Here is a 25,235-nt window from a genome sequence, read left to right as displayed (position 1 = left end):
TCAAACTTTTATAGTGTAATCCCAGTCTTACAAACGTTTCAACAGGACTAAACACACTGGAAATATGTACATTCTGTCTTGATTCTGATGCCCTCACAGTCGAGGAAGTAAGTTTAACAAAGTAAGATCGTATATTAATATATGTGGTCACACAAATTCTCTCCACATTGGCAGAACGGTGGCTCTCCGGTAGGCTCTCAGGGATCGAACTTCTATTTAGATTTCCTACTCTATATAAATTTACTAAAGAATCAATGTAGGGTGGTCAACCACATACCCTGGCCTAGGTGGCCTCGTTCAAGGGTTACCTGTGCCATAGACTGGTAGAATGATGCTCTAGTATTGCACTTCTGAAAATCTCCACAAATGTTCCCTCTCACAGTAAGTTGTATTGTGCAGCTGCGCACGGATGAGCATGCTTCCGCGCACACAGAAATTTCACGACGTAGTGAGATTAACTATACAGTAAGGGTGGATTTTCACATCTACAGATACTCACCTTGTCGTGTCAGACATGTGGCAGTTCCCTACCTTCTCACAGGACCATCTTTACACATAAGCCCACCCGGGCATGTCCTTTGGACTCAAGTGCTATGGAGGGCCGCACAATAATGATATCGGATAGTACGAGTTTTTGGAAAAAAAAAGTTATGTTAATTGGTTAACAGCTCTTTCCTGGTAGAGAATCTCATGATGTTCGTGAGATGGCCATGAGAGATTTTCAATTCCGTTCACGTGACGTGGGAAGTCAGAAAACCACTCGAGTAGGAGTCAAAAGACGAGAGAAACATGTGTAAACAGATTAGTAGCAACTTAAATAATCTAAGGTTTTTAGTAAAGTAGACGATGCTTATTTGAATCAGGGATATCATTGATTACTGTTATCTCTTTCGCAAAGAAAAAACTGGACGTATAGCACAACATGAAAAGAACTTTGTTAATAATTATCAAGATTTCGGATCGTATCAATTATTTTTCATGCAAAGTATTGTTATTATTTATTTAATTTTTTGCTGCGCATTTTAGAGCAGAAAAGTTGTACTAGACGTGTTATCCCTTTATAAGTTATTGCTATCGAACAGCCGCACAATCCGACGAAATATTTCCTAACTGATTGTCATTACAGTTCTTAATTATATACATGTATGCTTGTTTGGCGTAGAAGTGTTTGACGCCAAGTGAATTGGTAACCTTAATGGAAAGGATGACGTGGTAGTGTGAAAGGAAGATGGAGGGATCCGCGATTAAACTGGATTAAAAAAGAAGGAAAAGTGTGTATCGAGCATAGAAATCACATTACTTGGCTGCGCTGTCACGTGACCAGAGTTACGCAAGACGGGACGCCGAATGACAACCCTCTGAATAAAAAGCCCGTATGTCAGAGAGAATAAAAATTCACACCAAATACTGTACTCTTTAATTTTTATTTTGAGTGGAGTGATATTTATCTGAAATTGAATATTTAACAATGTAATGAATGCATTTCCAGCTTATTTAGAACCGAGAAAAATGCGAAAAATGAAACTAATATAGAGTAATTTACTGCCCAAATGAACCAGAAGCAGCTACCAGTATTTTGTCTAAAATGTCAGTGTAGAAAGTGATCAGAACCATAGGTGACCATAGTAGTACAACGCATTTTCAAATAGACATCGACTTTTTTGAGTACTTCCTCTGAGGCCAGATAGAATCGAAACAGAACGTTGATTATTGAAATCCTGTGACTGGTCAGAGAAGTTGAGTTTCTATCCCTTTTTAAGCAAATTTTTTGTTCGTGGTTGTAAAAAAAAATGATCACAGGAGCATAAAGATCAGTTTTGTTTGCACAATCTCCTTTCTTGACCAAATGCTTGATATCTTATATGCAGTCTCGTAATGGCAATACAGTCGATCCCGCTTATAACGTTTTTCAAAAACTGCACCTAGAAAACGTTATAAGCGGGAAAGCGCTCTATGCGGGAAATGTCTATAAAAATTGTAAGATATAGTTATTCACCAAGGTCGGTGAATAACTAAGTAGCTTGGTGTTCTAATAAATAAAAAAATTTAAATTTTTTAATTTATTAGCAAACATTACGAGATTTAATAATAAACATATAGAGATTTAATAGGAAGAAATTATGTGTTTGTTATTCCATTTTAAATATTAACGTGCATTATACGGAATGCAGTTTATAGGGAAAAAAACAAAGAAATAGAAAAAAAGCAATCTTACTTGTACGCAATGTACAGTACAATGCATCTTTGAACCTAAGACGGTTCGTAGGCGTTTAACGTGCTGGGAGATAAATTGAATTTTTCTGCTGTTGTAACTCTCAAAAGCAAAGGATTATCATCTACAAATTTAAGAATTTTTATTTAATCCTCTATACACTTAGAGCTTTTCTTTTTAACTTACTCTGAGACATTCTAACTCCAACTGTGCCCGGCAAATCTAACGATGTTACTGCTTCATTTTCCGAAATTTCAAAGGTCATGAAATCATCGTATTCTGGCTGTTCTGTGAAGAATTAAATTCCAAGAAGTACAGTTGGAAAATCCGATTTTTCCTATCTAAAAAAGTCGCCTTCAAATGCTACTTGATGATTGCGTCTGAAAACCTGTCAAGTTTTTTATATTTTGCGTTCATCTCACTCTTTTTCGGCTTCATTTTGTATCAATAGATTTAGAGTTGGATGAGAAAACCCACCGTTTCATTCCTTTGTTATATGCAATCGTCTATAACACAACTATGAGAAGATTCGTTTTATTGGAAGTAGTCATTTTTTGGAATCGGTTTAATGCAACAAATTTGAATAAGACCGCAAAGGAAAAAAAATTAACCTCTAAGAATTTTTTCTAGTTCTTAGTCTCCTCATTCAGTGGCTTAACTTCAATCACCCTGTTGTATGTGAACAGTGGTAAGGGCAGTTTGTGCTCTGCACACTATTGTTGGACAAAGTGAGAGAAAAAGGAAAAATATATATTAAAATATTATATGATGCCTATAACCCTTCAAAAAAAAAGAAACGTACTTTTACTGGATTCTTTATACCGAAAAAAAATAACCCCCGCCTTCCAAAGAGCCATAAAAGAGAAATCCCACCTCTATAGTTTTCATATAATAGTTAATCGCTAGCACACAAATAACCACCATTTTCGTTTCTTTACCTGTGAAAAAGGCGAAAAAGTACGCTGTTTCAAGAGAGGAAAAAGCCCGATGTGAATTTTTCGAACGTTGTAAGCAGGAATAGCAAAAAATTCAAACGTTGTATCCGGGAAAAGCTAACAATATCAGTATAGAAAAAGTTAAATTCTCAAAAATTAGTCGTACTAAGCGGGAAAACGTTATAACAGGGATCGACTGTACTGTTTCCCAAAGGGGGCAATGGAATGGTCCAAGTTGGAGGTAAAAGCAATGAGTATAACATAAGGTCCTATGAGTTGGCTTGCATTGGGGGCGATGAGAGAAAAATTTCTCTAAACAAGGGGGTGATGAAGCAAAAAGTTTGGGAAACTGTGGTTTAGACTAATTCACCGCACTGCGGGATGAAAATAAATGTTTTTGTTTTCTGCAACAGGATGGGCAACCTGTCATACGACTAATGAGACAATGAGTTTCTTCACGCATTTTTCGATGAATGTCTTATTTTAAAAGGATTGTGGACACCAAGATCACCGGACCTATCACCCCCTGAATTCAAGGCAATTTGTTGACATCTGAAGGCAAATACACAAGAATAATCCCCATTTCATAGATGAACTAAAAAAAAATATTCAATCAGAGATTGAAAAGGAGAGGGCGCTTTACTTGGGAAAAGTGGCTAGAAACCTGGCGAAAAGAATATATGCTGGCATTCACGCAAAAGGCTCACATTTTGGGTACATGTTGTAACATTTTGAAACAAACTTTGTCTCTGTATCCACAAATATTGTTTCATTTGAAATAATATAGTTTTTTGATTTATATCCTGATAGCATTTTAAAAATAAAATATTCTAGAACTGGTTGCATGACTGTTGGATCACCCTCTAGAAAAATATGCGAGATTATAAATTTAAAAATGTATGAGCTTTCCGGTGAAAATCGTTTTTTGAATAAAGAATAATTTTATAAAATAGAACCGCTCGATAACGGTCACTCACGGGACCGAAAATTTTGTCCGCTAACGAGAAGAGTTCATTAATGGATGATAAAATACATTGCGTCCCTTTGACCGTTAACGAGTGTCCGTTAATGAGAGATGCCCGCTAACGGGGAGTATCCGCATGGGAGGGGTTCCACCGTATATGAACCCGATGTCAAAGGGCGACTGACGTGGTCCACTGAAAGCAACCTTTACACGCTACTCAGTTCACGATTGCACTCCATGAAAACGAGTTTGTTCGTTAAATCTTGAGGAAATATTGAAAAACTAAAATTTGAGAAAATTAATTAGTTAAATCAATTAATTTATTTATTGAAGTCGTACTTAATGAGTCGTAATACCTAATGAGACATCTGACACAAACTCGGAGAAGGCGTTCTTGTTGTAAATGAATAAATAATGATATTTAATCGATTACTACTTACTATCACAACCCTTCAACCGCAATTATCAAATTTCAGCTTCTATGTTCACGCGTGATAAGAGAGGAGAAAGAGAGAGAGGGAGGAGAAAAAACGTAGAGAATGGCCCGAAAAAAGTAAAAAACCGCTCTGCACGTGCGCAGATATGGCAAGAGGCTCAAGATTTGATGACATCAGAAATGAATCTAAAATCTCCGTCGTCTGCTGTTGTAGACAGAAATTACTAGCTCAAAGTCGTTTCTAATGGATGAAATTCTCGTACTTTTGATGGATTTGGGATCAGTCTTGCGAATATCAATATCTTCATCTCGCCGGGACGCGAAATTACAATCCCTACTCTCTTAGTAACACAGGAAGTATTAGCACGCTGGTGATTGGTTACTGCGAGCAAAAAAGCTAGCAAGACGTCACTAGAGGCAAAGTTTAGGTCGAAACTGAATTTCAAAGTTCATTGAGAGAGAGACTAAAAATGAAAGCATTTTGTATTGAATGAGTAAATGATAGCTGGGCGCTCGGGAATTGAATACAATCATCCACACAGTAGCGTCGGAGCCGGGGGTGCTGTGGGTGCTCAAGAATGCACAGTAATTTGTAACATGGATCCGAGCACTCCCAGAATTGATTCAGAAATTAAAATTTCCGATATAAAACTAAAGACGAGCACCCACAGTTTAGAAACACTTCCGACGCCCCTGCATCCACATAAGCTTCATGTTTTTTAAAACCGAAGCCATTACAGAGGTTGCAAATGATAAATTTCCCCCCATAGCAAATGATAAAAAAAATTTCTTCATCCATAACTACTACGAGCAACAGCACAACACTAACGAAGACTGACGAAATGACAAACTGACGAAAACTTTTGCAAAAACAATTTTATATGAATCTTTTATAGTGTAATGTGGTCCATTTAATTTATAAAATAAATTTTATAAAAAAAAAAATTGAATACAAAACTTATAAAAGAAAATCTTTGCCAAGTTTTATAAAAAAAATTTAATCAATTTTTTTATATAGTGCAATACCGACCTAAGGCAGGTATTACAGTATGAAAGTTTGAGAGTTACTTTAACTTGAAAACGCTCTTGAAAAAGTTCAAGATTGCTAACTTGAAAAGTTCTTGAAAATGCAACCAATAAGGTTTTGTCCACATTCGAGCGAGTGTAATCAATTGAGCTCATTGATTTTTTTACAAGTTTTGTAAAAGATCTTTTATCAAACTTTTATAGAGTGAATCACGATTTAATACCGGGATATAATACATAAATAAGCGCAACAGATCAATCAGAAATTTCCTATCTAATGGATTGGACGAGATGAACCCGTGTTTGACTACCTCTGTCTTAATTTCCAAACCTCGTTGTCGGTATACAGGGTGGCAACTATCGACCGCCCAATAATTACACACGTGATTCCTTGTGAAAAACGACTATGGAAAAGTATTTTCCGTTTTTCGATCGGACGAATATTAAGTGAGCTTCTAAATAAGCTTCTAAAATTTTGTGACGTGTCATTTTTCTAACTGTCAGTTATATGCCAAACACCGAACCAAAGTGCATTTCTCCGCCAGCAGCGGGTTGTCACTTCTCAAAATGTTGTACGTGTAATTACTTCTTTGTTACGTGTAATTACGTATTAGTTTCATCCACTAAATTGGCCAATTTATCACCAGATTTTTAAAGTGTTAGCCAAATTATATCTATTTGAATTTTTTTTTAACCAAATCAATACTTTTTACCAAAATGTGGTAATTTGTTCTCTTTCACTGTCAAGTCAACATTTTTGGGGGAAGGTGCATACAGTGCGTTCTATTTACTACGTGATCGTTTTTATACGCTGTCGTTTTAATCAGATTGCATATTGATCAATGAAACAGGACAATATTTTTTGAGTTATTTTAAAATCTCATCGAAACAGTCATGTGTAATAAACTTCAAAGATTACAAAAATGGTAGCTTGACGAACGTGACTTGTAAAAACACTGAAATAATAACAACGCTTCGATCAGAAACTTTCAATCAAACTAGTCATTTTCTGAATTGGCATATTCAAAATAATTAGTGGTTTCTCGGATATTTTCTATTGATTATTCATCGAGTCACATTTTCATACCGATTTCTGCATGTTGCAATGACGATTCCTCAATTTCCTTTTGATTGCAATTGATTGTTATCGCGATGAAATATTAATACATTTTTACTTCATCTTTTCACTAGAAAGATTTGGACTACTTTGAAATTTTTATACCAGCCTACATGATTCGCGCAGAACTTGGTCATTTTTTAAAAATGAAGGTTTATTCAAGGGCGTATTTATTCGATTGGACTTTGATTTTTGTAGCGCAAGAACCAATTAGGGCAAACTGCGCCACAACAAATGACCAATTGAAAATAATTGTGCTTGTCATGTCAGGAAAGGAGGCAATTGCCCTGGGACCCCTCTTAACAGAGACGGACTTCAGGATTTTGCCGCCCCGTTGCCCTTATATGTGTATTTCGTTTCTTAATTTTTTTAATGTTAGAAAATATTCAATATTTGTTTAAAATAATACTAGGGTTAACTTCGAAATCCTAAGTTCATTTTACTAAACATGACGAATAACACATTTGAGCAAAATTTCAGAATTTTTGGGGTGGCAGTAGCTTTTTTAATCTTATGGATGAACTCAAAAACAACTGCAACCTTATAAAATCGTAATATAATTAACACCCACTTAAAAATTTGAAAAGTGCACACACAACAAAAGATGGAAAAGAAACTGGTTTACTTTCTCGATTGCATAGGGTTATATCATTGTGCAGATTAAAAAAACGCCAAGTTATACATTTGGTGTACGTTTGGTGAATTTGGCCGGATTTTTAAGTGACGTCATCAATTTTTAAAGCGTTATAACTCATTAATTATGGGTCAGATCAAAAAATAGAAAACACTTTTCCGTATTAGTTTTTCACAAGGAATCACGCGTGTAATTATTGGGCGGTCGATAGTTACCACCCTGTATATGTCAAGTACAAACATTACGCCTCACATTATCACATCAGGAAACTGAAGACAAGGATCGCAAAAATGATCGAGGCTCAATCGATGTTAGCAGATAGGTGGGTTAAAACTGAATCTCGTTTAGAGCAGCGGTTTTATGTAACGCAAATCGTAAGAAATAATCAGTTAAACACAAAAAGTGGAGCATTTTATGTGTTATATCGAGTTTTTCGTGATTGAGCTCCCCTGTGAGTGAACTATTTGGAGGTGTTTTTTATTTAAAAAAATCTCTAAGCCCCATGGTAGGTATTGTAGGGAAAACCAATCGAGGTTCACCATTCACCAGTCCCACGTATATCTCGGTGATTACTTCACTTAGGAATATGGACCTTTTTCTTATATTCCACTTATTTAATGCAGGTATAAAATATTGGGAAATAGACAAATTTTTTATTTTAATAAGTGTATCTACAGAGTGGTCGGAAAAATAACGAGAAATTAGATATTTTTGAGATGCACATGTAATTTGAATACATTTTCGAATTGGAAGCATGTTTCCATCATCGACAGTTGGAAAGTTAAACAGCGTATAAGGACTTCAATCTACGCAAACACACACAAATATGAAATATGATTGAAATATCATACCCGAAGAAGTAGCTCCTTCTTCACGTTTTCTTTTATGCGATGTCTGTTGAGAAAGATCTTGGGTGTGCGGTTGCTGTTGCGAAGATGCTGGATTCGGAATACCAAGTATTCCATTGATAGAATAGGAGGGCCTCTGCAACTGGGATGCTCCGGCTCCTTCGTGCGCAGCTGGTGGTGCGTGCGTGATGACTGATGTGGCATTTGACGGTGGTTGCGGACTTCCTCCGTTTATGTGTCCGGATGGTGCGCCTACCTGCTTCGCCTTCTCTGCTGCTTTGTTTCTAACAATCCTGAAAAATTACGAAAACTAAAAATCATAAAGCTAAATATATTTAAGTAAATCGTATCCAGAATTGCATAAAAGTATTTTTGGAGTGTCAACACGACAGAAGAATAGTAGTAATAGTAGTAATTTTGTATAGATAATTTCTCAAGTTGAGTCTTTTTATATTTTTCATTTGATTTATTTATTCTCAATTTGCGCTCACAATTCAAACGAACTTTTTGTTTCTACTTATGCTCTGAAACTATGAGTGATATTATCAATGCATATATAATGTGGCATGAATGTTGTTTCAAGAATATTCGTCAACACGCGGACAGCTAACAATCATTACTATTGAAGAGATCGCTCTAAAAAAATGGTATTTGTAATTTTAAACGAATGTGAATGCCCATATGCAAATACCATGTTCCCAGGAGTAATAGTTAGGTAATCAAAGTAGAGGTGTACACAAGAGGGATCCCAGGCCAACCAATACTTAGGATAAAAAGTAATATTTCGATGAAAAAATTGAAACTACGTTCATTAGTATTCATTACAAACTTGCAATGTATCAACCAGTATGGGTCTCTAGACCCCTTGGTTGAATTTTTTTTGTATCATTTATGTAAGGAAATGAAACAATAAAGTAAATTTGAATTGAACTGAATATCGAAAGAAAATACCCATTACGTGCTATATTAACCAATTTCTGTTAATTTAAATGCTTTTTGAAGGATGCTAACTGAAAATTTCTCAGGAAGAAAATTTCTGTGCCCCCCCCCAAGCCTTTTGTGCCCCCTCCAAAATCGATCTTGTGTACGCCCCTGAATCGAAGATGTCGTTTTACCTTCCAATTGTAAAAGTACCGAATCTGTCACTGACAAAGAGTTAATTATTTAATAGCGATTGCACCAAGGCATCCCTCTGCTGATAATTCAGAAATGAGGGAAGGCGGCAACAGTATCATAATGCTACAATGCTGCAGTCGTTGAATATTGTCATTAAGTAAAATCCGGGAAAGTTCACCCAAGTTTCGCCAGTGTAAAATTTATATTCAGGCAAATGAATTGCTTGAGGCAGTTATAGAAGAGCAAAAAATGAATGACTGGAGAGAGAAAAAAATTGAAGCAAAAATTTACCCCAACATGCTTATCGTATTTCTTTTTTAAACATGTCAATTGTGTTAGAATTTAATACCTCCGGGAGTAAGCTATTTCATTTATTAACAACCCGAGAAAAACTCCCCGTGACACCATAACCTATAATTTTCCCTTATTAGTCGATACTTGTGTCTACTTGGCAAATCAGCTGATTGACGGCGAATTAATAAATCATGGTCCATCCTATCCATACCGTGGAAAATTTTGAACACACCGATCATATCACCCCAACCAATGAAAACAGTCAAAAAATGAAGTATATTATGAAGTCTCTTCATAACTCAAGCCACGTGAGCCAACGAGGACACGCGTAGCCCTTCTCTGCAACCTTCAACCAAGTCTATGTCCCTCCGTAGGTATGGTCTCCAAAGCCCTACAGCACACTCCAGTCCAGGACGAACTAATCCTCGAAAAAGCGGAAGAATGACTTTAGGAGAACGCGATGAGACCTTTTTGAAAATGAGACCAAGCATTCTATTCGCTTTTTTGACCACCGCTGAACAATGTTCAGAAAACCTAAGCGGCTCGTCAATGAGAATTCCCAAATTGGTGACCCTAGCTGCATCCGCGGGATAGTGATATCATTCAACTCGTAAGAGAACCGTGGGTTGTTCGAACCAGAACGGGTGACCACGAACTTCTCAACGCTAAACTTCATTCTTCGTTCATTTGCCCATGCTGCAATCCTGTTCAATTGGGTCTGGAGCTACTCTCTATCACTTTGATTCCCGACTACGCCCATTAGCTTCACGTCATCTGCGAATTTACTAACAATCTCAAGGGACTCCACTTGTGACACCTATCCAATTTTGGAATTCCCCGTTCACCATAACCCGTTGTTACCTCTCTCAACCACGATTCTATCCAATTCAGAAAGTTGCCCCCCAATCCCAATTGGTTTACGGAAAATTCACCGCCAAAAAATTCACCGCCAAAAAATTCACCGATAATAATTCACTGCCAGGAAAATTCACAGATCAGCAATTCATCGACAGAAAATTCACCGACAACAGTTCGTCATGAAGCTACCGAGTCCGTGAGCGAGTGAGTGGGCAAGTGGTTGAGCGGGTGGATGATTGAGTGAACGAACGAGCTACTGAGTCCGTTTACGGGAGAGTGAGGGAGCGAGGGATTGATTGAGTGAGCTTCTGACTCCTTGAGTGAGTAGGCGAGACAGAGAGTGAACGAGGGAGTGGGCAAGTGAGCGAATGAACGAGCGAGTGGGTGTGCGAATGAAGTGGCGAGCGAGCTACTGAGTCCGTGAGCGGGTAAATCAGCGAGTGGGTAAGTGAGTGGACGAGCGAGCTATTGAGTCCGTGAGAGGGCGAATGAGGGAGGGAGTGAATGGGCGAGTGGGTGAGCAAGGGAAATGGTGAGTCACGGAGCGAGCGAGTGGATGAGTGGTCGAGTGGGTGGGTGGGCGAGCGAGCGAGGAACCCTTTAATTATAAATATGCAAGTAATGAAAATTATGTCGAAAACTATTACTTCAAATTAAAACTTCAAAATTCACTTGATCGCAATTTATCATCTCGATCGGCGCCCCACAACGCCCCTAGCCGTAAGAAATGCAAATCTCGACAGAAATTGCGAAGTGCGGCGTGTACGGTGAAACCAAAATTTTCAATTCGACCCTGTCAGTATTTTAACCCTGTTGGGATTTTGACCTGTCGGGCATATGAGCCAAACCCATGTCCTACTACTGATACTGGAAAAAAAGTAATGGAATATAGGTAATATGAAAGATAAGTTTATAATTTTCTCCATCAGCAAAACTGGTAAAAGATAGCCTCAGCTTCTTGTTGTTCAAAGTCATGCTTGAGTTCAAAAACTGCGTCAAGTTATCTCGTTTTAAACATCCAATTCTTGCACATAAAACCTCGAATATTTTCGAAAACTGGCTCATGAAACTAGAGTTCAAAAAACGAAATCAAAAAATAGCACTCCTTTTTGGGAAATGTAAGAGGAGATATAATTTTTGACAAACTTTTCATTACATGTTTAATTAATAACTTTCATTCGAAACATATAGTACTTAATAATTTTCGACATAATTTTCATTACTTACATATTTATAATTAAAGGGATCCTCGCTCACTTATTCCCTCACTAATTCGCTCGCTCTCCCACCCACTCGTCCACTCACTCGCCCCCTCATTCACTATTTCCCTTGCTCACCCACTCGCTCACGAATTCAGTAGCTCGCTCGACCACTCCCTCACTCACTCACCCGCTCACGGACTCAGCTCTCTCGCCAACTCACTAGCTTGATCAACCATTCGCTCACTCACCCGTTCACTTACCCACTTGCTCACGGACTCGGTAGCTTCGTATCGAACTGCTGTCGGTGAATTTTCCGGCATTGAATTTTCTGGACACCATCCCAATCTCCTGTAAACGCTCTAAGAGTTTACAACGTTGGACCCGATCGAATGCCTTCTGGAAATCAAGGTAAACAGCATCTACATTTTTGCCCTTACCCAAAGCCTTAGTCACCTGATCATAGAGGCAAAGGAGGTTAGTCCCACATTACTTCTCTTTCCTGAATCTATGCTGATTATCCGACAATACACTATTTTCGTCTAGCCACCTCACCAATTGTTTTTTTGATAATAATTTCCAAAATTTTCGAGAAGGAGCTCGTTAAACTCACCGGACGATAATTGTGGGCACAGCCTCTCTACTACCCTTTCTAAATATCGGAACAACATTAGCAAGCTTCCAGTCCCTCAGCAACACTGGAATCTGTCCTCAGCACATAAAGAAAGAAATTATTTATCCGAATTCATTATCACAAAGAAATAACATTATAAAATTGTAGGCCATTGAACATAACCGGCGTTCATCTCCAAGTTAGATAAACGTGTGGAAATATTCATGGTACGCATGTTCATACACAAACGAACATCCCCAAAAATTTGAAAATTCTTGGTCTTAATTTGAAAATTCAATTGACTTTGTATTGAACTCTGACTTTGGAAGGGTCATCATCTGTATCAAACCAAATTGCTCGCGTTCGAAATTTGCTAAATGTAGCTGGTGCGAATTATGTCTTTGTTTGAACATTTCTTTATATGTATGACAGATTTCGAATTCATTCATTTAGTAGACAAAGCGATTACAAAGTGATTTGCAACACTGAAAGTATTCTCTTTCCAAATTGAAACAACAGTCAACATATAAAACTTATCGACATAACTTCAAAATATATTTTAGACCCGATTGAATGCCTTTTGAACATCAAGATAAACAATGGTGACGTTTTTACCCGTGCCCCATAGCCTTAGTCACGTGACCATAAAAGCGAAGGTGGTTGGTTTGCACATGACTGTACCTTCCTCGTATATCCACTTCACCGATTGTCTCTTGATAGTCATTTACAAAATATTCGAGAGGGACCTCGTCAAACTAACTATATGATAAATCTCTCAACGCGGTTTTCTCTACTACATTTTTTAAATATCGGAACCACATTAGCAAGTTTCCAATCCCCTGGGACGATACCGTCAGCAACTCTACTTCTGTAAATCTGTGCAACTAGCCCCAACAGTTCATTAGCGCATTTCCTAAAGACCCCCAGGATAAATATCATCTGGACCTGGTGCTTTGACTGTGCTTACATTTTTTAGAAGTTTTAGGACTTCCACATCTTAAACTTGAATATCGTTGAGAGCTTCATCATCCCATGATACACCTTCCTTACTATAAACCGACGTGAAAATTTAGAGTAAGTACCACACATGCCTATATTGCTCGCTAATCAAAATTCTTCTATAGAGAGAGGGCCCACTTTCCCCTTAAATCCATTGTTGACATACTTGAAAAATATTTTTGGGTTAGCGCCTATGTTATCTGCCAACCTTGTTTCAACTTCCTTTTTGCTGTCAGAAGTATGAAGAAAAATTTATGAAAGAAAAATTTCTCAAAGAAGTCAAGCTAATTTGCATAAAGTTGGATTGAACAGGAATACTAACTAACTATCCGTGTGATGGCTTGGTCCATATCCTACGGGACTTCTAACCGAAAAGCCATTACCAAGAAACATATTTTCAATATGTTTAAAATGCAAAATGAAGTAATACATATGTTATCCCATACGCATTCCACAACTTCCAAACATTTCAGAAACAGTCATACATACAAGCACAGTAAAATAACAAGCAGAATAAAATAGTACATATGTGTCATACACATTCCACAATTTCTAAACATTTCAGAGATAATAATTATACATACATGCAAAATAAAATAGTACACATATGTGCATCCCATTCACATTCCACAATTTCCAAACATTTCAGAGACAGAAATACAAACAAAAATGTGCACATCAGATAACCCAATCACATATGGCTAGTCGTCAGAGTTGCAATACGCTACTAGAGCGTATACTATGTATAATACAGAGATTATTGAATTTTGATCACATTGTTAGTCTATTCCGTAGCAGGGATTTGCCTCGAGTAATAGGTGGCGAGTAATCTGATAAGATTGAAGTCGTGGATGTGTCCGAGTCTGGAGGTAGGCTAGCACGGTGGTTCTCGAACGGGGGGAGGAGCCATGGAGGAAAATATCGCAAAAGGGAAGCCATGGCTGCTGATAAGGGTGCCATGAAGAAATTTCTTAAAAGAGTGACCAAAAAAATTTAATTTCAAAAAAATGAAATGCATAGAATATTTTTTTCGCAATTTTTCCCTTTTCAAGTAACATTAACATAAAGATTTGATTGATTTTTGATAGGATGGCAGGATATATATTTCAAAACTGAGCATAAGGATCTGAGTAGTTGAAAGATGAAATTTAGCACTTGAAGAGTTTCACGAAAACCCTTGCAACATGAATGGCATGTCTGAGTGCTATATACACGCGTTATTTGGATAATTTTTCTAACTGAAAATATTCTTGTAGGGTGAACGGTTTGCGAGTAAAATACCATACGTCATGTTCCCTATGTACCTTGTACATTACATATAGTACATAGTTTCTGTTATGTGAAATATTGTGTTGTGTTTAAGCCAACTCACACTTCGTTCGCCTGCCACAGAGAGGCCACATTATGAACCAAAAAAGTCACTTGGAGATAGCTTGTCATCCAACGAGACATCAGATTTTCACGATGAATGTAAATCTCACCGTATCAAATTATATATAATCAGTAAACCAATAATTTTTTTATTTGAAATCTGATTATTTATAATTTCTGATTAGTTTGAAATTCTGATGTATCCAAATTCAAATTTACTCAAAAAAATCTAATTTGTAAATAAGGGGCCGCGTTCAAGTATTACGACAGCAAATTTTAGCCATTTTTGACCACCTCGTCAGCAAAATTTCGTCATCAGCTCTGCCCCTCTGAATCCTAACGCATATTAGTGAGATGAGACCCCCCCCCCCCATGATCAAAAATTTATTTTTTTTTAAATGCAAAAAAAAAAAAATATTTTTTTTTAAAATTGAAATTTCGGAAGAAAATACCTTTATATGTTATTATACCCAATTTCTGTTAATTTCAATGCTATTTGAAGGCTATGAACGCCTGAAAAAATTTATCTTTAATAAATTCATTGCGACCCACCCTCTAAGCCATGTATGGTAAATCACATAAAGGCCCTTGGCCCGCTGACCAAATATGACACTGGGGGTTATCTGATGCGGCCTACCCTCCTCAAACCTAATTTTGTAAAAATGAACTAAGCGATCTGTAAATGTGCCGTGTAAGTGTCCCGTGGTACAATTCCAGAGCATTTAAGCGGCCCGTGGCACATTTTCAGATCACTTAAATGACCCGAGACACAGTTCCAGAACACTTAAGCGATCTGTGACACATGTAGAGATCCCTTGAGTGACATGTGACATAGTTTTAGAGCACTTAAGCTACCCCCAGTGCGGTTCTACATCACTCAAGTTACCCGCGGCACATTCTCAGATTATTTAAGTGATCCGCGGCGTATAATTATGGATCTCTTGAGTGATGCGTGGTACAGTTCCAGAGCACTTAAGTGGCCCGAACATATTTCTAGCTCACTTGGATCCGCGAAACATTTAGAGATCACTAAAGTGGCTTTGTAGGGTACTTATCAATACGGGGTAATGTTACTTCAAGCGCCCTCAAACTATGGAAAGGTTTTTCTCGTTTTTGGCGAACGGAGTAAGATGGCGTTAAGAATATTTCATATTTTCGTAAAGGGTGGTTGAAGACGTAAGCATTATACAACCCCCCCCCCCTCCCCAGTCATCAAAAATCAACAAATCGGAAACCCCTTCCCTATAGATGCTGACGTAATACTTGAATGACCCCTAATTAAAAGTTCATCCTGTACAGTAACTTGATGACATTATGTCGTTTTCAAGCGCAAAATTTACGTTGATTGAAAATAATTTCTTATATTTTTTTTATATGTTGTATTATTTTTATTTTACTTTTTCGTTATTTTAATTAATTACAAATTAATTAAATTCAAACACATTTTTGTACTTTAATAATATTTGAATAATTGTCTTTTAACGGGAAAACGAGAGAGGGGGTAAGAAATTAATAATGGTCGCAAGGGGGCCACAGGAATGAGAAATGGTTGAAAGGGGACCATGGGCAAAAGAAGTTAAGAACCACTGGGCTATAAGAAGGTCTAGTCTTGGTGTGTTATATGGGTCTCCATGGAATTTATAAGGTTTTCCATCTTTTTATCGAGGACTTGCGACCTAATTATTTGTTTCTTCCATGTTTATGTAAGATGGATTTACTTGTGGAAAATGAGCATCGCTGGTGTACGGGCACTGCGTGAAATAGTGCAGTAGATCCCTTTACCGCCACAGTTACAGAATTTGTTGTTGGAGAGTCCGAAGCGTTTTAAATAAGTTGGCAATGGGCAGTCTTCTGACGTAACCAGACTTTATTCATATTCTGAACTTGTGGAACTACCTTTTGAACCTCTCTGCTCGAGTGTCCGAATCATTCCATTCCCTTTGCCATATCTGTTCCTAAGCCAGCCTTTTAATATTTTTTTTTTAACATGGATACTTCGACACAGTGTATAAAAGACTCAATAACTTTCAATCTTCCTTTAGTTGTAAAAATGTCATGCAACGATAATTTTTCTTTTAAGGAGACTTTAAAATTATGGCGTTTTGAACCGAATGGATGGACTGCTTCACAAATTTCCATTAAAATTAATAGAAGTGAGTCAGCTATTTACAAAGGTTGCCAATAAATAGTGGTTTTATCGGAAAAAACAAACTGGACGGCCAAGAAAAACAACAGTGAAGATGACCAAATTTGTGTTCATCGCAAAATTTTCGTTGGGTGAAGTTTTTTTGGCATATTAACTGTAATATCTCAAATTATATACAATTTGTCGAAGTATGCAATAGAGCGGTAACATTGTGTGTCGTAAAATGCGTTCGTCAGCAAACAAGTCCGATTATTAGGGGCTAGTTCTTATATGCTTTTGAGGGACGAATGTGTAACAAATATTTTCTCTTGTGATGCAAATTTCAATTTGGATGACTCAGATGGCTGGAAGTATAACTGGCATGATTTGAGAAATGAACCTCGCAGTACCTTCAGTAGGCAGAAAACAGATGTATCTGTTATGGTATTGGCAGGGTTTTTGTTCGATTCCCAATGTTACCGTTTTCTAAGGTATTTCGACAAATTGTGGGCTTCGATATATTACAGATGATAAGCCGAAAAACTTCACGTAGCAAAAATTTTGGCGATGAACACAGGTTTCGTGAGCCATGTCATCTTATTTCCAACCGGGACAATCCGGACAATTAGGGGCAGCTAAGAGACGATGGTGACCATGGACCCTCTTGTCTTTCCGCTATCAGGTGTTTTCCTGTTGACCTTTGATCGATGGCCAGCTGAAAATTTCACTTTCGACAGCGAGAAGAGTAAATGACGAAGAGAGGGGTTTAACCCTTTATATCCAGAATTAATTTACCAGTAACTTTTGAATTGTATTACATCATTATATAAGTTTTGGTGCAGAGTAACCCTAGGGAAAAAAAAAGAGTAAAATACTTTTTACAGTAATTTAGTGATTAATTATGTAGCTGGTACTTAGAAGTACCGACAGGAATATGGATAATATGTAAGGAAAAAAAAACATTCAAACACACACATTTTTATTCACACTACTCGAGATGATACTTCTGAAAACAATTTTTTTTTTCATTACAACAGAGAAATGCATTGCAAAATGAACATTTTGAGTGAGATTTGGACTAACTTTCGAATGGAGTACATCTCACATCTTCCCCTCTGCTGAACAAATGTAGGCCAATCAGCTCCAAGAAATTGTTTCCTGATGTCTTTGGGCACAGAAAAGTTACTCTTTTTTCACTTCTTTGGCTGTTCTGGTGTGGTGCTGACAGCAGGACACAACCTCTCTTCTTTACTAGGCTGCTTCCTTGGGCTATGAGTCCTATTGTGACATATGCCATTTAAAGCACCGCGAAGCATAGCATGTGCCAGCATTTCTTTGACTTTCTTTTCTTGTCATATAGTGAGCGCAGCATATCTGCCTTGTCCACTCCGACCACTAATAATTATCATAGGTGCTACAACGTCTTTTTTTCGTCCCATCTCGATCCCGAAGACTCAATGAAGTTGCCTCAGTAAAAAAAATCACCCCCATTGTTTTGTTTTCAACATTAAAGTAATTTTTATTATAGGAAAAAAAAATACTCTCATTTTCTGGCGGTACTTCGCAGTACCGGCATACATTTTTGACCCTATCATAGAAAATAAAATAGTAGTTTTCAAATAAAATGTAGGAAATGCTTACCTGTACCGTATAGAAGAGAATAAAAAAATAATAGCACCAATAAACTGGTAATTAGTCGCTAAATTTAATCAAACAAAAATCATGCAAATCAACTCTACTGCAAAACTTCTTCCTAATGCTACATGGCATAGATAAAATGCCCACAGCAAAAAATAAAAACGATTTCTGCCAGCTACTGCCTGCTGTCCGAACTACACACATCGTGTCCTTGTAGATACCGTCAGTAAAAGTGGTCATATTATGAAGATATAAGCGTTTGATTGAAAGCGGTACTTTAAAGTACTGTCAGGATATAAAGAGTTAATCACAGTACTGTGCGCAACAGCACCCAAATTTGAAATTTTATAATTAAAATTAGTTTACAAATTCATAAAGTGTGAAGAGCAGTTTGCCTGGAAAGAAAGACGGAGAGAGATAAAAAAATATTGACACCTAGCATGATTCCTTATACTTAAACATAGTTAACACTGCCTATATACAGTTAGAATAAATATTAATTACTATTGCCGCCTTCGGTGGCATGTGGAAGCACCAGCTTACTGACGAATTTTACAATGTTGAAGCAACAAAGAACCAATGAGATTCATCAAGAACCCCCGAAATGAGTCAACTTCCCCAATGTGGGTCCGCAGCCTAGAGCTCTGTTGCACCCACCCCTCCCCCCGTAAAGGCCACGAAAAATGTTCATTTGTATTTATTTTAACAGCGAATAAAATCCAAGGGGGCCTCAAGAAGCGGGCAGCCAATACGCAAATTTTTTGTGGGCTCCGTACGTGGATTTATAGCGGGGCATCCGCTTTAGAAAACTTTTTATTGCTAAAGCAACAAAAACCAACGAGATCCATCAAGGACCCACCGAAACGGCACCTGTCAACTTCTCCATGGGGACCTTCAAGCTAGAGCCTTTTCATACTTCCCCCGTAGGGGGCCACGAAGAAAACTTCATTTGTATTCCTTTTACCAACGAATAACATCCAGTAGCCGGGACCCAATTCACAGATTTTTAGTGGTGGCCCCAGACTGGATATATCTCGGGTTTCCACTGTTACAAATTTTACTATGTTGAACAACAAAAGACAATGAGATTCATCCAGAGGCTTCCTAAAATGGAACCTGTCAACTTCACCATAGGGTTCCCTGACCTGGAGGCTTGTCGGACATCCTCTGTGAGGGCCATGAAAAATTTGCATTTGCATTTATTTTAGCAACGAATAAAATCCAAGGTCCCCAACCAAAGACCCGAGACCCGATTTGCAAATTTTAATTGGGGCGTTCAGACTAGATTTATCTCGGGCTTCCGCTGTTGTAAATTTTACAATGTTAAATAACAAAAAAAAATAATGAGTTTCATCTAGGGCCCCTTCCCCAAAATAAAACTTGTCAAGTTCCCCATGAAGGTAGCTGTCAAATGCTCCGCCCTGGGTACCCAGACCCTGTGTGTTACAAGCAATGTGGTGTACATACACATAATTTGTTCCCGATGGGTCAAAAGGTTCCTGATATATTCAGGAGTTAAATGAAAACGTGACCCAAAATCGTATGCAATTTCCATCACCGATTTCCGTTGCATACAAATGGGCATAAAACGTTGCAATTTTTGATTTTGTGATTTTATATTATAGAGTAGATATGGAATATTGTTTACGATTCAATATTTTGCAATATTATATATGTATTCAAATACGCACTAGTATGAGGATTATTGAAGAATTCCTGCTACTGACAGTTTGATTATTGAGGCGGACACTGTTTACCACAAAACGAAGAACATCTTTGGTTTTGGTTTGACTTAGAGACTGGGACTAAAACTAAATTCTCCTCCCCCCCACCCCAACTCCTGACAAAGATCTTTCTTATACTGTATCACTCGCTGACTCACACAGAGAAGCATGTTCAGTTTGTCCAATTCTTAGTTGTGTCTTATTTTTGTGTCTTGGTAATTTGTGATAAAATGTTTAATAAATTTGTGTTATGTGTACGCCAAGGCTTCAGTGGTGACTCTCAAATGAACAGAACCTTCTGAATAAACTTTTTGGTCGTATCTCCAAGCTCTGGATTATTTTCTCTCTGCTTCCATTGGACTGATGGGATCTTCTCACGGTGAGCTACTGTTTTCGCTAATCTTCTCCGGCCTTTATATATATATTTTTTCTTCTAAAATTCTAATTGTTCGCATAAAATAATTTTGGTTGAAATTTTATCCTCGTTTTCCCCCATCTATTTTATTATTGTTATTACGAGATGGATGACGGTATGGATCCCACGGTTGTCGCAAGGGTATCTTGTAAATTGCCTCCAATGTGGATAAATAATATTGCTTCATGGTTCGTGCAAGTGGAAGCTAATTTCGCAGTAGCACAAATAACTTCCGATATTACGAAATATAACACCGTTTTAGCAGCTATAGATGCCGACACGCTTCATTCGGTTTCAGATTTGGTGCTTAATCCACCAGCCGAAAACAAATACGAAGCACTTAAACAAAGGCTTATTGCCGAATTTACAGATTCTAAATCTATGCAAATCCGCAAACTGTTGTCTGAATTGACTCTTGGGGATAAGAAACCATCCTCTCTAATGAGACAAATGAAAGAGCTGGCAGGAAATTCAGTAACTGAAGATTTTCTAAAAACTATTTGGATGGAAAGGTTACCTTTGAACTCTCAGGCCATTTTATCAGTGTCAACTGCGTATCTAACTGAGTTGGCCACACTAGCCGATAAAATTTCCGAGATACGACCAATACCGAGTATTTCTGCGATTTCTTCCCAGTAGGGCCCTTCATCAGATTCTGTGAAATCTGATATTGCACAATTGCGTAGTGAAATATCGCAATTAAAAATTCAAATTGCAGATTTGTCAACGAAAATTAAAAATGAAAATTATTCAAGAGGGCGTACTCATTCTCTCGCTACCGAAGCAGCAGCCGTAATTTTAGAGAAATCGTAATTTCAATACTACACAAACACTATGTTTCTATCATGATAAATTTGGTGAGAAAGCAAAAAGATTTTACCAGCCGTGCACATACGAATCAAAAAACTAAAGCACGCTGCTGCATCGCTACAGCATATTTTTTCCGGTGCAGCAGCAGGTCCTACTAAATGTAGACTTTACGTATATGATAAAGCGACAAATTGTAATTTTTTAATCGATTCAGGTAGTGACATCTCTTGCATTCCTGTGCCACCCAATGTGAAGGACAATTCTTCACATTTTCTCTATGCAGCCAACAACACGAAAATTCCAACATACGGAAAAAAACATTTAGAGCTAAATTTAGGGCTTCGCCGAAATTTTCGTTGGACTTTCCTCATTGCAAAAGGCAATACTGCTACATAGGCGGAAACAGACTTGGAAGTGGGGGGGGGGGGGCAAGATGATAATGATGTCGATTCATCTATACATATATGCATTAGATCAGTCGACTTCACCTTTGATGCTGGGGATTGCCCCCCCTACCCGTATCTCCGCCCATGTACTGCTATTATTGACGCGGTTTTTTTTAACACATTTCAGACTCGCGTTGGATTTGAAAAATAGAGCATTAATTCACTCTATCACTAACATGCAAACAAAAAGGTTTACTGTCGAATGCTGCAGTACCCACAGTGAAATTGATTGTTGGTGAATCACCATACCATAAAATATTTTACCAATTTTGGCAAATCCACTACCGCAGTATTCCAGTCCTCCAAAACATAACACTCAGCATTTTATTGAAACAAACGGAATCCAATCTTCTGTAAACCTAGAAGGCTGCATCCAAAAATATTACAAGCAGTTAAACAAGAATTTGAATATTTGATTGATAATGCAATTTGTCGCCCATCAAAATCACCTTGGGCTTCCCCAATTCATGTAGTTCCGAAATCAAATGGAACGTACCGGATTTGTGGCGATTATCGTCGCTTCAACGCTATAACTGTCCCAGATAGGTACCGCTTACCTCATATACATGACATAACCAATGTGCTGCACGGAAAGAAAATATTTTCCAAAATTGATATAGTAAGGGCATACTATCATAATCCGATGTACCAAAAACTGTCGTTACTACTCCCATTTCGTCTGAAATGTGCACCATTGTGGCATTTCAAAGATTTATGAATGAGGTATTGAAAGGTCTCGATTTTACTGTCAGTTATTTAGACGATGTCTTAATTTTTTCTGAAAACGAAAATGGTCACATTAAGCACGTGGAACTTGTTTTGGAAAGATTTAGTAGGTACGGACTAAACATCAATGCTTCCAAATGTATTTTTGGCCAACAAAAAATTTCTTTTCTGGGTCACGAAATATCAGCGTGTGGTGTCCAACCTTTGGACAAGGTACAAGCCATAATAAACTATACACGTCCAGAAAATCTGGTGCAACTCAGAAAATACTTGGGGTTACTGAATTTCTACAGGAAATTCATTTCACATTCTGCTGAAGTACTAGCACCATTAACTGACCTATTAAAAGGGCCTAAAAAGAAAAATGATCAATCTCGCATTACATGGTCTAAACATTTGTTAGATTCATTCGAAAAATCAAAAGAAGCTTTGCTAAACGCTACTTCGCTAGTGTTTCCGGAAAACGAAGATAAGTTAATACAGTAGACTCTCGGTAACTCGACACGTGGATAACTCGACATCTCTTATTCCCTTGGTTGGCATAATGCTAATTTCAATGCAGGAAAACCTCTCTAACTCGACACATGTTTGGCTTAACTCCGCTTAAGTCGACTACGATTTTTGTCCCTTCACCACGACTGGTTTTTTATAATTGGCCTTCTATTATCAGTTATAAGAATTTTTTGACATTGTTCATGGGTACTTTGAGAATTATTTGTTTCTTTGTTCTCTATGATGGGGTGTATGTGAAGAATGAATGTTTGAAATCTGTTGGCTTGCTTATCATTTTAGTGGAGTTTCCAAAAAAGGTCTTTTATTCTTTTCATGGTCAAAAAAACGTGTGGATATTGTCCACATCCAAAATTAGATGAAAATCTTATCTATTGGGAGTTTTGATATCGTCTGCTGTAAAGAATGTTTTCGGTGGTACTCAGTTTCACGATTTCTTGGAAAAAGAGTAAAAGAAAAAGAGCTAAAGCCTAGTTAGACGCTGAATATGTCATTTGGTTGTCATCTTGATTATCGACGGCCGTGAATAAAATGGCATTCAATGGCTCTACGCAAACATCACACTTTAAGTTTAAAATCAAAAGTTTAAATTAAAAAAACTAGAATCGGGTAAAACTCAGAGTGAACTCACCAAAGAATATGGAGTTGCACGGAACACTATTACAACATTTGCCAAAAATAAGAAATTTTTTTTGTCAGCATTTGAATCTTATGAACCAAGCAGAAAACGCATAAGAAAATCAGACTTCAGTGACGTAGAAGCAACTCTTTTGTGGTTTAAATCCACTCGATCTCACTCAATCCCATTACAATAATTCCAATAATTCAAGAGAAAGCAAAGGATTTCGCAAAAAATCTCAATCAAGGTATTTTACAGCGAGCAGTGGATGGTTGACCTGATTCAAAGAGCGCCATGGCATTGTTTTTAGGAAAGTTTGCAGAGAGAGCACATCTGCATCTCAAGAAACTGTTGAAAATTGGAAGAATGATATTCTGAAGCCAATGATAGAAGGGTATAAAGATGCAGATGTGTTTAATTGTGATGAGACAGGTTCATTTTTTCGCCTAACCAAACGCTTGCCTTCAAAGGCGAAAAATGTAAAGGAGGTAAAAACACACGTTTGACAGTTCTTTTGGCTGCAAACTATAGAAAAATTGAAACCGTTAGTTTTATCGGAAAATCAAAAAACCCGCAGTTCAGATGAAGTATCTACATCATCTCGCCATGATGCATTGAAAGCTGTAGATGTGATACGTCGATTCCTACGCACTCAGGAAAAAGCCGAACAATCGCGGGATGAACTGAACAGTGTAGAATTTTTGTTTTCTCTGCGGAAAGAAAAACAAACAAATATACTTGATTATTTTTCATGAGGTTAATTTTTTTTATATGTTTTGATTCTATTATGAAACAACCCCAAATTAAAATTAATGAGAGAATTTGCATTTTATTTAATCGAATTGTTTGAATGCGTATAATTACGTACACAAAAATGATCGGACAAAAATTTAGAGCGAAACCCCGCTAACTCAACATCCGCTTAAGTCGACATGTTTGTCGATACTTTTAGGGTGTCGAGTTACCGAGAGTCTACTGTACTTCATTGTGATGCTAGCGAAATTTCAATTGGAGCTACCTTAAGTGTAATGCAGAATTTATAATATAAACCCCTGGGATTCTTTTCAAGACGTCTTACACCTACACAAATGAAATATTCAAGTTTCGACCGATTAGCTATATACGAGTCTGTTAAATTTTTTAAACACATGCTAGAGGCTAGAAACTTTAAAATTGTTACAGATCATCGTCCATTAACATACGTTTTTCATAAAGCAACGGACACTTACTCGAATAAGCAAACACGGTGGATTTCTTACATATCAGAATTCACTACTGATATCGAGTACCTAAAAGGTGAGAGAAACGAAGCTGCCGAGATGCACTATCGCGCATAAGTGAGGTTATTGTCCCCCAGCCTCTCAATTATGATGAACTCAGTAATGATCAAAAATCAAACGAACAAATGAAACAACTCATTTCAGACACTAATACTGGGTTGCAATTGAAATTAATTCAATTGCCCAATTCAAATTCTCAAATATATTGCGATCTTTCAACTGGAAAAGCAAGACCTTATGTCACTGCCAAATTTTGCTAACCAGTTTTCCTAAACTTACATTGCCTTTCTCATCCAGGTATTAGAAGTACTGTTGACCTT

General features: G+C 37.4%; 1 protein-coding gene across 1 annotated transcript in view; it reads right to left on the bottom strand.

The window, feature by feature from the left end:
• LOC149080503 (uncharacterized) overlaps positions 1–25,235 on the bottom strand; it is a 466,415-nt gene that overhangs the window by 226,912 nt on the left and 214,268 nt on the right. Inside the window, exon 4 of the mRNA XM_089239593.1 lies at positions 8,176–8,465. Within this exon, the coding sequence (XP_089095719.1) occupies positions 8,176–8,465 (290 nt within the window). The remainder of the gene's footprint in view (positions 1–8,175; positions 8,466–25,235) is intronic.

This window comes from Pholcus phalangioides, unplaced genomic scaffold (genome assembly GCF_987345545.1).
Source record: "Pholcus phalangioides strain wild (caught in Gottingen) unplaced genomic scaffold, Ppha-v1.0 ptg000011l_1, whole genome shotgun sequence".
Lineage (NCBI taxonomy): Eukaryota > Metazoa > Arthropoda > Arachnida > Araneae > Pholcidae > Pholcus > Pholcus phalangioides.
The sequence above is the reverse complement of the archived record's forward strand: the minus strand, read 5'-3'. Positions and strand labels throughout refer to the sequence as shown.